The sequence below is a fragment of the Mycteria americana genome, chromosome 1 (genome assembly GCF_035582795.1).
Source record: "Mycteria americana isolate JAX WOST 10 ecotype Jacksonville Zoo and Gardens chromosome 1, USCA_MyAme_1.0, whole genome shotgun sequence".
Taxonomy (NCBI): domain Eukaryota; kingdom Metazoa; phylum Chordata; class Aves; order Ciconiiformes; family Ciconiidae; genus Mycteria; species Mycteria americana.
In genome coordinates, this window is record NC_134365.1 from 54321718 (window position 1) to 54336811 (window position 15094).

A 15094-nucleotide genomic window follows, 5' to 3' on the forward strand; every position below is an offset into this window, starting at 1 on the left:
CACAGAGACGACTCTCAGGTACTCCTAGAGGCTTTATGTCCTAGTTGTGAGGGTGTCCAACTAAGAACTAGTGTCTTTCTGTCTAGAAATATTATTTGAACTTGAAATAAAGAACTGACATTTCTTGTGGGCCATGTTTTGTGCTCCTCAGCATGACTAGATGATATTTTGTGCTGTGGAGGACATGGAAAACAAAAATAATCCCTTGGGTTGTCCAAGTCCTTTTTGCTAGAAGTAGCAAACATAATTTTGAGTATCATGGGAGGAAAAGGAACAATCTCTGATATGCAATGGCGGGTAACTAAAAAGTTTGGTTTTATTTTTAGCTCTAATACAAGGCAACAAACAAGTAAAAGACAAGGAGGAAAGGCAGAAGTACCAGTGTTGGATCACATACTGTCTTTAATCCATTTCCCAGAGAAGGAAGACGTCACGGACCTTTCACAGCCTTGGGTTGCCTTGGTTGTACTGCCACATATTAGGTAAGGGATATTCTAAGGTACTGTTGTCCTGTACTTCTGTAATACTGTCTAGTTTGCTATCTGTCAGAAATCATTTTACTAAGGGAAGGACAACAATTATTAACCCTAGTTTGGGGAAACCAGGGTTAGAAGGTGAAAAAATGCTTTGTGGCAATACCATGAGTCAATAGTAAAGTTAGGAATAGAATATCAGTTTCTTGGTTGCCTACTCCCTAAATTTAGTACTCTAGTACATAGAGATGTACATGACACGTTTCAGTTTCTGTGTTTTAAGCACTATCCTCTCTAGACAGTGGTTTTTTCAATAATTACGATGTTCTGGTATGGAAGGACTAGTTGGAAAGAAGGTGCAGTGAATGCTACAACTTAAATTGTAAATCGGACATAGCAAAAATGGTTTGCTGCTGGTTTCAAACTTGGGTGAGCTATCTGTAATTTAATACAAGATAGATGTGAAAGAAAGCTTTCATATGTGTGTAGGTGTCAGTGTAACTGTGTAGAGATAAAAGTCTTTCCATTTATTTTGGACAGACCAATGGACAAAGAAAACATTCTGCCCCATGTGACAAGTTTTATAGACTCTCTCTTCACAGCCATTGATAAAGGAAGCCTCTGCAAAGGTCAGTTACAGTTATTTCCTGTTGATTTGCTTTTTGTTGATATATAAAAAAAATATAAAGCAGTTTTTCTGATTATACAAAGCATGAAAATGAATAGCAGTAGCATTGTATCCAAATTTATTGACCAATAAAGTAAAGTTTACTTTTTCAAGTAAAACTAGAAAAGCAAAGCTTGGGGGGAAACACCCTCCAGGAAACGATTCTGCATTTGCTGTTGATAATAATAATGGGGCGGCAGATGTTCTGCAAAGTGGAAGACAGATATAATTGTGAAGGAAAAGAAGAAAGAAAAAAGTGGATGGAAATCAATCTAAACCAAATCCAGGCTGAAGCGGTCAAGTGAAGGAGAGACTATTGACTCACAACTCCAATTAGACTATTCCAAACCTATAGTGCAAAGTTTGGGACATTACTATCTCTGACCTAAGTGACAGCACCAATTCTAAAATGCTGCATCTTTACTCCAGGTCACTGGTTGTCTTCCTTCTCTGGCCAGAAAAAAAATATTTTAGCTTAGTCTTCATTGGGCACGGCAGTCGTTACTCAGGGGGCTTGCAAGTGTTTGACCTTGTGCCAAATATAAGCAAGTATTGGAACGTCCCAGGTTCAGTGTTCATCATTCCTTGGTTTGAAAGGGCTTTTCTAGAGTCTGGTCTTTTCCCTTTATAATCCCTTTATTAACATTCCTAAATGTATCTGCCAGTTGGCTCTGTTGCTTTTTCTTCTCTAATCTTTGTTAAGCATGGTCCTTTTTGATTGAGTCCTTTCTTCTATCCTGTTTGCAGGGTTTGCATGTTGTTGTGATTATTTTAGTGGCAATGTACTTATTCTAAAAAAGAAATACACAAACTTTCTTTTCTTGGGTCTCATCTTTGGTGGCAGTAGTAGCAGCTCTGCGCCAGCTCTGTGTGTGTGCAAGAGGCGTGTTGCTCTTTCTTCCTTTGCCCGTAAGAGAAAACAAAACAAATGCAACCTCAGTCCTACACTTGTGCCTCCTATTGCCCCATCCTACATTCTTTGCTTGATTTTCCTCACCCTCCTTCCAAACTAGGGTTCCTGGACACTTTCTTCATCCTCTGGCATTCTTTCCAGCTCCATGATCTCTACAATTCCTTCACCTTCTACTAGGACTCAAGTCTCCTTTCACTGTCTGTGCAAGGCACACCCCAGCCCTGTGCTCCCTATTTGACCTGCCTGGCCTGTGTAGCCTGAGGGAAAGTGCAAGTTCCAGCACTGGGTGTTTTTCTACAGTTGCTGCAGAATGCAGGGAAGCAGGCTTGCAAACTGAGACAGAGCAACAGCAAGTTACCCCTGTCAGCTGTTCAGGGGTAACTGCCTGTATGGAATTGCTTGCCCTATTGATCATATAGGTGTGTCCACAGTGAGGTTGGGAGCCGCTTTGTCCAGCACAGATGTACTACTACCAAATGGTATGCAGATTACAGTTTGGGAACCTGTGCCCTTACACTATAGATGCAGAAGGCTTCATCCTGCCATTACTTGCTGTTTTTTTCTCCTCTCTTTGAGGAGCTCCTTATGGAGGTTAATGGTGAGCAGGATTCGGCACACACCTGGGGAATTAAGCAACTTGGAATAGAGGGACGTTTTCAAAGGAATAAACAGGAAATGAATGCTCACTTCCCCTTCTTTTCCATGGCAGCTGGCAGCATGTAAGAAAATTATATCCTTTAAAAACTTTCTTCAATTTGCCTGGTTTAGGAACAGTGTTTCTTATGCTTGGGAAGAGATGAAGGAGAGGGGAATTTTTTTTCTTTTCCCTTTTTTCCTTCTCCCTTTTTTCCTTCTCCCTTTTTTCCTTCTCCCTTTTTTCCTTCTCCCTTTTTTCCTTCTCCCTTTTTTCCTTCTCCCTTTTTTCCTTCTCCCTTTTTTCCTTCTCCCTTTTTTCCTTCTCCCTTTTTTCCTTCTCCCTTTTTTCCTTCTCCCTTTTTTCCTTCTCCCTTTTTCCCTTCTCCCTTTTTCCCTTCTCCCTTTTTCCCTTCTCCCTTTTTCCCTTCTCCCTTTTTCCCTTCTCCCTTTTTCCCTTCTCCCTTTTTCCCTTCTCCCTTTTTCCCTTCTCCCTTTTTCCCTTCTCCCTTTTTCCCTTCTCCCTTTTTCCCTTCTCCCTTTTTCCCTTCTCCCTTTTTCCCTTCTCCCTTTTTCCCTTCTCCCTTTTTCCCTTCTCCCTTTTTCCCTTCTCCCTTTTTCCCTTCTCCCTTTTTCCCTTCTCCCTTTTTCCCTTCTCCCTTTTTCCCTTCTCCCTTTTTCCCTTCTCCCTTTTTCCCTTCTCCCTTTTTCCCTTCTCCCTTTTTCCCTTCTCCCTTTTTCCCTTCTCCCTTTTTCCCTTCTCCCTTTTTCCCTTCTCCCTTTTTCCCTTCTCCCTTTTTCCCTTCTCCCTTTTTCCCTTCTCCCTTTTTCCCTTCTCCCTTTTTCCCTTCTCCCTTTTTCCCTTCTCCCTTTTTCCCTTCTCCCTTTTTCCCTTCTCCCTTTTTCCCTTCTCCCTTTTTCCCTTCTCCCTTTTTCCCTTCTCCCTTTTTCCCTTCTCCCTTTTTCCCTTCTCCCTTTTTCCCTTCTCCCTTTTTCCCTTCTCCCTTTTTCCCTTCTCCCTTTTTCCCTTCTCCCTTTTTCCCTTCTCCCTTTTTCCCTTCTCCCTTTTTCCCTTCTCCCTTTTTCCCTTCTCCCTTTTTCCCTTCTCCCTTTTTCCCTTCTCCCTTTTTCCCTTCTCCCTTTTTCCCTTCTCCCTTTTTCCCTTCTCCCTTTTTCCCTTCTCCCTTTTTCCCTTCTCCCTTTTTCCCTTCTCCCTTTTTCCCTTCTCCCTTTTTCCCTTCTCCCTTTTTCCCTTCTCCCTTTTTCCCTTCTCCCTTTTTCCCTTCTCCCTTTTTCCCTTCTCCCTTTTTCCCTTCTCCCTTTTTCCCTTCTCCCTTTTTCCCTTCTCCCTTTTTCCCTTCTCCCTTTTTCCCTTCTCCCTTTTTCCCTTCTCCCTTTTTCCCTTCTCCCTTTTTCCCTTCTCCCTTTTTCCCTTCTCCCTTTTTCCCTTCTCCCTTTTTCCCTTCTCCCTTTTTCCCTTCTCCCTTTTTCCCTTCTCCCTTTTTCCCTTCTCCCTTTTTCCCTTCTCCCTTTTTCCCTTCTCCCTTTTTCCCTTCTCCCTTTTTCCCTTCTCCCTTTTTCCCTTCTCCCTTTTTCCCTTCTCCCTTTTTCCCTTCTCCCTTTTTCCCTTCTCCCTTTTTCCCTTCTCCCTTTTTCCCTTCTCCCTTTTTCCCTTCTCCCTTTTTCCCTTCTCCCTTTTTCCCTTCTCCCTTTTTCCCTTCTCCCTTTTTCCCTTCTCCCTTTTTCCCTTCTCCCTTTTTCCCTTCTCCCTTTTTAAAAACAACCTACTTGCTAACTTAGGAATGGCAGGGGAAGGGAATTGCCCTTCCCCTTTCTTGCCTGGAAGGGCTTTGGCTCTCCTCTGCTTCTGGGAAACCCTCCATCCCTAAAGGAGGCTGAGAGGTTTAGGAAGGAGACATGATTGCTGTAACAGAATTCAGCAAACCCCCCTTCCATTCACTAACAAATGTTCAGTCTTTAAGTACATAGAACGTCTTTGAAGATCTCATACAGTAGTGCATTGCCAAAGTGCCAAAGTTTATAGGCACCTGTGTGGTAGCATCAGTATATATTTTTGCTTCTATTTTGCTGTAGTCATATGAATTTGAGTAGCATTTCTTCATTTCTGAGTGCCATTTGTAGCATAGAGCTATCTGAGACTCCTGCAACAGTGCTTAGCTCCAGATCTCTGCTCTCTGTGTACGTGGGTGTGACGGAAACACATGCAAACTGGGAGCTGCTCACAGCTTTCAATGCTGGCTCGCTGGAATAGGCACTTACTTTGATAGCCAGATGAGCATTTTCTTCATGGGTTATAATAATGGTTAGAAAATACACGTCAGTTCTGGGATCCATATGTCACCCTATTTCTGTGACTCCAGCCATGTCAGCATGGACAAGCACCATACAAACACAAGTCATGGAGAGCTGAGTAAATATACAGGTTGTTCTTGTTCTCTCTCTGCTCCAGGAAGCCTGTTTGTGGCCTGCCAAGCTGTAAGTACTCTTCTTAGTTTGGCAGAGTCTTCTGAAATACTCCATTTGTTACCTGTGGAGCGTGTCAAGAGCTTGGTGACGTAAGTAAACTCTGCCTGTTCTGTGATGCTTTGTGATTCTCCTTGATACGGCAAAGAGTTGACTTTGCCTTTATGTAGGGGCTTGTTAAATGCCTCTTTGTGTGTTGCCGGTTCCGTTACACTGGCTCGTTGCTTCAGTATTGTGGTTATGTAAGGTAGCAATGTTGTAAGCACTGTTGTTTGGAGAACCACGTAGATGTAGTACCTGTTCAGTGATCTTTTCTGTGCAAACTGAAGCTTTCTTAGACAGCTGCAAGGTAGTGTGTCAAATACGTTGGTTCTAGTTTTGCCTAGGAGCACTACGCTTAGTCACTATGTTACATTATAATAGTAAAAGAGACAGGAACAGCGCATTCTGAGTTGTGTCAAAAGCCTGAACTTCTGCAGTCTGTTGGCAGTGTTGGGATTCCACCGTGTCCTTACATACCCATGTGTGTGCTTGCTCCACAATGGGAGGAGGTTTTGTATGCACCATTTTATTTATTGTAACTCTCTTCTACTTATAATTAACACACCTAACTGAGCGGCTGGAGGGATTGAGGGAGACTGTTGATCTCTCTCCAGCAAGTCCTGCTGAACTTGTCATCTCCCATCACTGTTGGGCTGGAGTGTTCTCCAAGTCTTTGGTAGCTTGAGCTTCAAAACATCCTGTTCAGTTAGGAAATCATGGTGCCCATGTCTGAGGCATGATGGAGATGAAACAGCTTGCCCAGATCAAGAAGGAAGTCTTGGCAGTGAGCTTCAGTCTAGTGCTCTTCTGCCAGCTTTGGGCTGGGGCTGTGAAGCTCACTTGGTGTAAAGGACGTTAAGTAGTAGAAGGAGGTTTCCCTGTGGGTAGGCAGGATTCCTGGTGTCTCACCTAAGCCCAGATTATTTCTTTTCTGTTGAAGTTGATCACTGGCTGGACACGTGGGTAATAACAGCAACACTTGTCTGATCTGTGCAGATTTGTTTTCTGCAGCTCTGTGTGTGTGTTGCGGGTCCAGCCTGCTAGCCCCAGCTTGACAGGCATGATTAGTACAAAGGAGGAATCTCACGCCTCTTGGACTGTCATAGGTAATTGGGCTTTGAGGCTGCAAGCCAACATGCTGGTAAAGTCTAACTTTACAGGCCTGCTGGTGCCAGCAGAATCTGAAGTCATGTGGAATTTTCTCTTAATATTGTTATTGTCACTACTGCCTTAGTTTCAAATATCTGTATTGTTGCAGTGCTCTCTGTATGCTAATAAAACACTCTGTTATTTTAGCACTTTCCCTTCAGACCCCTCTGCCTTGCTGTTGGCTGATCTCTATTACACGAGGCTGGCATTGTGTGGCTGCCAGGAACCCCTTTCCCAAGGGAACCTAATGGACTTGTTTGAGAAGTTGCATCCTAATATTTCCACTGGCGTTTCCAAGGTAATCTGCTTTTTTGAGCACATGCAAGATAATTTGTATTTTAACAATGTAATTTAAGTAAACTGAGTTAAATGACAAAGGCTGAAAGGAGAAACATGAGACTGTGTAAAGCTATTACTTCCATAGTATCTCTTTAGGACCGTGTCCATTTCTAAGAGGCTGCTGTGGGGCATGAGTTAACAGAGGTTAACTTTTAGCCCTGAGAGGCTTGCCTCTTCCCTAGAGGTGAACCAGAGCAGGAGCCTAATGTATTCATTCTGAATTGCCTGCTAGACTACAGGAGCTCATCCGTTTCTCAGCTCTAGGAGGAACCCAGTGAAATCAGCCTCCTGTGCAAAACATTCACCTCTGTGTAGGTGTGTATGTGTCTGCGTATGTAGCCTGCATTCTCCTGCATGCTCCTGACATATGTTTCCACTTTGGATAGGTCCGGCTATTGACTGTTCGAATACTAAACCATTTTGAGAATCCACCTTCTACACAGATTGAGGTAGGGCTAAAACTTTTCATTTAACATTTCAAAGCCATCTGTGTTTGATGTTGTGTGTGAATTGTTTTCCACTTCGAAGAAACAAAGTGTGTGTCTGGCAGAGGCTGTCCTCTGCTTTTGTGCTTTCACATTCCAGCTTTATCTCTTTGTCCCCCTGCCTCCTGATGTTTTCAAATGTGTGAGGTTTGATCCCTAAGTGGTGGAAACCAGAGCAAATCCCTTGACTTTGTTCAGTGATCCAAAATGGCTGGGACTCTCTGTAGTTTTGTTGAAATACCTTTCAATGAGAAAAGGATACTCTTAACAATATGCATGTCACTTGTTTGTTCAGGGTGATGGCACAGGGGCGCTTCAGCCAGTATTTGCCATATTGCTCCAAGCAGAACTTGTGCCAGCAACAGTGAATGATTACAGAGAGAAACTTCTCCATTTGAGGAAACTAAGATGTGATGTAGTGCAGTCTGCAATATCAAGTGGAACTTTGCGGGAGGTAAGTAGTTATTGTCAAAAAGTAGTTGTCGCATTCCTTTATTGCAAGAGAATGTTCTTATTCCATCACATGGATTGCAGAGTTTTTAATAAGAGTTCATTAAAAAATGTAATTATCTCCCAGATTAGGTTTTAGAAAACTTACTTGTTAGTAGGGATCACAGCTCCCATTGTCCTTGGGACTATTGCGTTCTCTGGAATATTTAGTAGAACAATAGTGGTATCCAGATACATGGCCCACAACAAGACTAATCAGGTTTTGGTATTGTGGAAAGGAAGGCAAATGATTCCAGGGAGTAGTGAGTCATAAGCAAATTTAAAATCATGACCTTGCCATACCCTCAGCATGGCTAAACGTTGGTAGGACTCCCATTGGCCGTTGGATAGCCTAGCTTCTGGATCTTATTGCAGGGTGGAAATCTTGTATGCCTGTGACTGTTGAATCTCCACTGGTGCTGAGCTAAAGGGGACCTCATTTTCTAGATTTTGGAAGGGTCACAGTTTTACAAGTTAAATGATCATGGATTTGGTGGGAGGGGTTTTTTATTATTTTTGTGGCTGTTGCTGTACCTGTATAATTTTTTAGCTTGACTTGTAAGCTGCTGTTGGGAAGGGTTGTAGGTCAGTCCTACTGCATGTAGGTCAGCAAGGAGCCAGTCCAGAGGACATGCTTCTAGGCCTAGTGCAATAAAGACTCCTCAGGGCAAACTTTCCTCTTTCTGAGGTCCCTAATGCTGCTATGGCAGCCCTGAAGTTCGAGAGGGAGGCAGGCAATCCAGATCATCTGCTGTGCTGAACTATTTTTTGCACGTTCATGGTATGTAGGTATGGTGACTAGCTCTCAGTGCAGCTTACAGTAAATGGGCTCTAGATTTCCTCATGCAGGTATGAGACAAAGAATGATGATGTGGGTGACTTGCTTCATTACTTGTAGGACTTCTGAGAACTTCTTTGATCAAAGTTTCCTATTTGAGAGGAATAAAGGTTAGAGGAGGTTGGTTGATCTTTAACTATGGTTTTCTACATCTCAGCAAGATGGTATTATATGTCATTCTAGGTGCCTCTTCGGTATTTACTGGGAATGCTTTATATTAACTTCAGCCCTCTTTGGGATCCTGTAATTGAACTCATAACGTGAGTATATGTAGTTGGATGCTGCAATCTGTGGTTGTCTCACAGAACATTCCTTCCATTGTTCTGTGAACAAAAGCTGAGATAAAAATGTCTGATTTGGAGAGATCTGTGCATGAGAACCTTCATGTGAAATCTTCTGAAACTAATTTGATCTCTCGAATCGCAGCCTGTGTAGACTCTTAGTTTTTAACTTAGTTTCTGATTTTTCTTACTATTAAAGGGAACTTGCAACAAATATAGTCAAATAGCATCAGAGTTTTGAGTCAAAAGTAGCAGGATTTGATTAGTGTTTCACAAATGCTTAAAGGAGCAAGAAGTCCCTCTCAGTTTCCCCGTCTCTGACTTTTCTGTCCTTACTGGAAAACCTCTAAATCCTACTAAAGAGTAGGGAAGACTTACCATGGTGACAGCTGAGCTAAATACCGAAATCAGTGTCTGCTTTCAGCATGACTTTATCTTCTTGGTTTTTGCCCTCTGTTGTATGATTAAAAAGGATGGGATTTTCCCCTTCAAACTAGTGAATTAATAAAAAAATATTAAACCGGGTCTTCAAGAGATATGTCCATGCTAATTCTTCCTTTGGTTCTATATGATGTTACTCTACAGAAGTCAGTAGAAAGCTTGAGAACATTTTTACTCAATTCGAGTTCGTTTGAAGTCATGAGATACACCCAGATTATTTTAATAACAACTGACATTTGGGATCCATGAGTAAAGGCAAGGAAGTGCTACAGCTGTATCATGCAGATGTCCTGTCTTCGGACACCCACATTAAAGCAGTGATCAAAGCCTCTGATTGTGTTAGTTGTTAACTTGCCTAGTGACGCATGGCTTTTTTTTGTTTTTTTCCCTTTTAATTTCATGCTGTCTTATGCTTTGTTAGTTCTCACGCAAAGGAAATGGAGAATAAACAGTTCTGGAAGGTCTTATACGAACATTTGGAGAGGGCTGCTACCTATGCTGGTAAGTCACGGCTCCTAAATGTTGTTATGACAGTAACCCAGCCAATTGTGAATGACATGACTGTGTTTTTATGTGCCCCAAATTTACATGTGATGGGGGAATTCAGAACCAGGGCTCTTGACTACCAACATCATGTCCAGGGCAGGAATGGAGAGGCTTGGGAGAAAACTATGTCTCTTTTTGCCCTAAACACTGAGAAGGAGATAGAAAAGGCCCCTGCATTACAGGAGGGAGTTGCAGGTTGTGGGAAGCCATGCAACAGTTTCGTCCATGCTTAAGGCTGGCTCTGCCCAGACTGATCAGGAACAATGATGAAACCTGTATAATTGGGCTGACCATCTTTCTGCTCCATAGATTCAGTGGAATTCCTGCAAACAGTGTCTGTCTTGAGTGTGCTTTTGAGGTTTACCTATGGGTGTATGGAATCTATGATTTCACAACAGAGCCATGAGCATGCAGCCATTTGTGGACTTCTCTGTTATTCAAGAGAACTGAGATTAATTGAGACGTGTCAGGGCTGTAAGGTATCCTAGAATACTTTCTAAGCAATGTGGGTTGTTCAGGTCAGTGTTAAATACAGTTGTCTAAACAGGTACATGTCACCAAAAGTATTACTTTCATGATGGGGGACTGATACCTTGCTACTGGCAGTTATGAGGTAACCTGAAGAGGTTTTGTTCATCTGTTCTGTAGAAATGGAGCTGCAAAATGAACTAGATGAACAAGAGGAAAGCATTGCTGAAACAGAAAGCGAGAAGATGCCAGAAGGAGGGGTGGGGACTGTCTTCCTGGAGCAGCTGAGGACTAGAACAGATTGCAGTGAGCGGCTGGACCACACAAACTTCCGTTTTCTACTGTGGAAAGCACTGGATAAGTTTCCAGACAGAGTGGAGCCTAGGTCGAGGGAACTTTCCCCACTTCTTTTGAGATTTATTAGGTAAGTAAGATTTATTTTTCAGTTGAGAGGACACATTGCTTTCAATGTGTTGCTGAGGTTTAAGTCTATGGCTATCTCATTATGGACTTTATTTCCTGAATGCATGGCTGATGAGATGTCTGTTTCCAGTTAAGATAACCTTTTGATTGAAATGTGGATTCTGTTAGAAACATCACACAAGAAGCAGGCTGAAATGAAACTAGCAGTACATTTCTGCTACTCAGTCTCTCATTTATTGACTTGCCACTGTCACAGCCTGATTACTCCATTAGGGAGTGATTTCAGTGGAAATAAAGTTTGTGTTTTTGTAAAGGAAAATATGTTTTAATTTGGAATCACAGAAGACCAAAATATTTTCCCACAAGATGGGGAAAATACTGGTTTTGTTAGAGGCCGATTCAATTTCCTGCCCCTGGAGGGAGAGCGGTGGTGTGCTTGCATGCATGCACATATCAGATAGTATGATGCACATGGGGTAGATGTGATTTCATGGGGATATTCCTTTTCTATGATTAGAAAACCTGTGTTTTGCTTGCCTTCCTGGAAAAATTGAACCATACTGTAGTAGATTAGTTTCCTCACTTACTCTCACACTCACATACTCACTGTTCATCTGCCCACTCAAGCAAACACAAACCCTCATGCCTTCCACATAACCTCTTTACAGACCTCTAGGAATTCAGTGACTCACGTCTCTCTTCTCCTCTCCACCAGGTACCTCCAGTCTCCTTTAGTGTATTTGGTCACCGCCTTATATCTCTGCAACTTGTAGACAAAGAAGCATATACTTGCTGAAGTATGCTTCTTTGGGAATTTTTAGCCATATAGTGTCCCAAGACACAGTGCCATTAATAATGAGAATGGTGGAATAATGAGATTGTGGAATTTTTAGTTGTTCTTGCCCTGAAACCCTGAAAAACGCTATGCTTCTTAATTCCTTCCTTCCTTCCCCCCCCCCCCCCCCAAACACAGAAACGAGTACTACCCAGCAGATTCATTAGTGGCTCCATCTCAGGATCTTAGAAAGAAAATTAGTCATACAGGAGCAGCAAAAGAAATACCTGGTGAAGAGGTGAATGATGTTGCTATGGAGGAGGAGGAGGAGGAAGAAGAAAAGGAAGAAGGGGAACCAATTACTGTAGGACTACCAAAAAAGAAAACAAGAAGAGCTGCTGCTAAGTAAGTATTTTTAGTTTTCCCTTGCTAGTGCTTTCATGGAAAGGCAGGTTCAGCAGCTCATGTTGAGATAAAAGCTACATTTTTATATATATTCCTTTTTCTTCTTTTGCTTGCACTTCATAATTTTTCAATTGATTATAAGCAGTTTAGAGTCAGAAACTCTGCCTGCACAGTACTAAACATCCAGAGACCCTGCCCAGGCTTTATCATTATCTCATTACCTGCTGACAGTCTGTGGTTTGTGTTACTTCAAGCAAAAGTTATGTGGTATTCTGAAGCCATTCTGACATTTTTAGAGACCATTATACATGCATTCCCCTGGCTTCTCAGTGTGTATCTGTTGGTCTTTTAAAACCACGGGCACTGTTATTTTAATATTGGGATTCTGCCATCGCCTACCTGTTACGAATGTTGGTCCCAGTCTTCTTCTTAGGGATGAAGATTTTTATTCGGTAGTGTTTTAGACTGAAGCTACATGCTGTTGTAATGTCATTGTTTGCAGTGCTGAATACATGGAGAAAGTGACTCTTTGTATGAATTCTCCACAATTTCTCTAATCAGAGTCTTTTTACCCTGATTACCTTTGTCACATGTCCATTACAAATACATCACAAAGATTTGTATTTTGCCACTTTTTCTGCAAAGGATGGCCCTTATAATGACAGAGAACTTCAAAATGTCACCTTACATGTTGGAACACAACAAGTATTTGATATGTAACCTGAATTGTCATTTAATCCCAGGTGTCTTATAGGTGTTTCACTTTGTTCCCAGATTCTGGCTTGTATCTGCGAATTAGCAGCAATTAAAATACAGTGACAGTCCAAGATTTTTTTTTTTTTTCTTTTTTTTCCAACCTCCATCTCAAAATGTCCATGTACTTAAGTGGAAGCATTAGTTTCAGGTAGTAGTAACAAAGGCATGAAAGATTTACTGGAGACGTGTTAATGAGTTCTGGAGTGACCTCACTTCGTCTTCGCCCTGGACAGTTTATGCAGGCAGGCCCGTACCGTAGTAGAAGAGCTCCCGTGGGGCTGCACCCTGTGGCCCGCGAGGTTTGGCTGAGCCCAGCCATGGAGGAGGGTGGCCCAGCTGAGTGTCTGGAGAGTTTAGTGTAAACTATCAGCGGGACCAGCTGGATGAGAACAGCCTCTGCCAGCCCCACAGCGCATATGGTAGAGGAGGTCTCACACCTTCCTTACCCTCGTCACCTCTCTCCCCTCCCACAAAGTGGAGGTGGGGTAGATGTGGGGTGACACAGCCACTTCTAGAGGAACCGACTCCCATCCGTGCTTGCAGCCTGGCATAAGTCCAGCACAGTCCATAGCTAAATGCAGCCCTTCATGTTGACAGGAGTGAAATGGGTACCAGTTAAGGACAAGTAAATAAATAAAGAGGTAAATTCACCTGTTTGGTGTTCCAGGCTGGGCTGGCAGAGAGAAGTAAGCTGCATCCTGACTGTTTGTATTCCTTTCTCATCAAAAGCTGAGCCCATCTGGTGCTACTGAGGAAATGGCCTTGTCTGTGCAGTGAAGTGACATCTGGAAGGAGCTGCTTAGGAGAAGGAACAGGATACCTCTTGCTGTGTCTCTGAAATGGAGGCCTGTAGACTTGGGATCCTTTTGTGTTTTGTTTTGTTTTATTTCTTGTTAATAAATTTTTATTAAAAGTTCCCCATTTGTTTATGATAACGCAGGATTGTCTCTTCCGGTCATTTTAAAAAATAATTGTTTTGTTTTGTTTTACAGGCAACTAATAGCCCATTTACAAGTTTTCTCTAAATTCTCGAATCCTCGTGCATTGTATCTGGAGCAGAAGTTGAACGCATTATATACCCAGGTGATGCTATGTGCTGGCTTTTAGAATTACTGCTAATAAATGAACTCATTCTTATTTGAATGCAGTGTCTGAGACTGCAGAAACAGGTTGTTTTCTGAACCCAGCCATGATAGCTGGAAAAGGAGCTATCCTTGAGAGGGCTTCCTAGTAGGCTTCACTTGAAATGAGCCCCTTTAGCAAAGACCTGCTTGAGATACTTGGCTTAGTTTGCCAGGAGCGGCTCAGTCAAACAGATCTGGCAGCAGACAAGTAGTAGTCTGTGGTAAGGTGGAGGAGTGGCTGTAGAGGGAGTCTGTTCCACTTGCACAGTAGGATCTGGAAGAGGATTTTGAATCCAAAGCTTGGGGAAGACCCAAGGAGATTTATCCTTGTCCTACAGTGTTGTGTCTACAAAGAGTATGGTCAGTGTGAACAACAGATCATTTTGCATCAAAAAAAGAAAGTAGAATTTCTTCTTGAAGAATATTCAGTTTGATAAGGTTCCTTTTTGAGGGATTTCCCTGAGGGAATTGTCAAAAATATGACTCTGAAGAGGGATTCTAAGAGGGACCCTACACTCCTTAAAAGGGTATTTTATTAATTTTACTGGGTTTTGTTGGTTCCTGATTTGTGGATTTGTTCAGATCATTGGGGTTTGCTCTAATTGTTCCCAATTTATGTTCTCTGAGGCTGTGGTCAGTGGGCTGTTGAACTGTATTAAATGGTACAAACCTGTTAGTTCCCTGGGTTTCACCTGGTACCTGGTGTGGGAGTTGGAAGGTCCATTCATTAGTCCCCAAATTTGAGAATCTCTAATGAACATCCACTCTGTCTCCGTCAACCTCAGAGTTTTGCTTAGGAATAGAGTTGGTCCATGTGTTTGCTTGCCTGTATTCTTAGGAAAATATTGAAGAGATGCGTACAGGTCAAAACAGTGTGTGAAGAACAGCCTGACATAAGAAGAGAGATTACTTCATCGCTTACTGTTTGCCATTTCTGTGTCTTAGCATATGTATTGTCATGGCTGGTGTGTCCATCTGGCATAGGGACATCATGGCAAAGTGACCTTTGATGATTCTAGCCTGTGCTGTTTGGTAGGAGACTGAAGAACTGATAAGGATGCCGCCTGGGGAAATCACCTGTATTTCTTAGTGCCTAGGTTATGAGGAGTCATCTTCAAGAGAGGGCAAATCTCAGTGAGACTTTGCATATCAAGTCTTATGAGTATTTTGTGTTTGTCACAGGAAAGAAATACAGGTGTCTTGGGATGGTTTGAGTAGTCTGCTTTTTAACCCAGTCTTCCCAGATACACAACTGGTAACTGGTTTTGGAAGTTGAAAACGCAAGCTGACAGTGGTCCAAAAGACAATTATGAAAAAACAAATATTATAACTATCCTATATAGATGGGGGGAAAGTATATATG

General features: G+C 42.4%; 1 protein-coding gene across 2 annotated transcripts in view; it reads left to right on the top strand.

Moving 5' to 3' along the window:
- Positions 1–15094, top strand: part of UTP20 (UTP20 small subunit processome component) — a 65970-nt gene that overhangs the window by 12677 nt on the left and 38199 nt on the right. For both annotated transcript variants that reach the window (XM_075498059.1, XM_075498068.1), the window contains 11 exons: positions 327–482; positions 1014–1102; positions 5157–5262; positions 6509–6659; positions 7087–7149; positions 7481–7639; positions 8696–8772; positions 9656–9735; positions 10429–10672; positions 11645–11851; positions 13600–13690. In XM_075498059.1, coding sequence (XP_075354174.1) covers positions 327–482; positions 1014–1102; positions 5157–5262; positions 6509–6659; positions 7087–7149; positions 7481–7639; positions 8696–8772; positions 9656–9735; positions 10429–10672; positions 11645–11851; positions 13600–13690 — 1423 coding nt within the window. The remainder of the gene's footprint in view (positions 1–326; positions 483–1013; positions 1103–5156; positions 5263–6508; positions 6660–7086; positions 7150–7480; positions 7640–8695; positions 8773–9655; positions 9736–10428; positions 10673–11644; positions 11852–13599; positions 13691–15094) is intronic.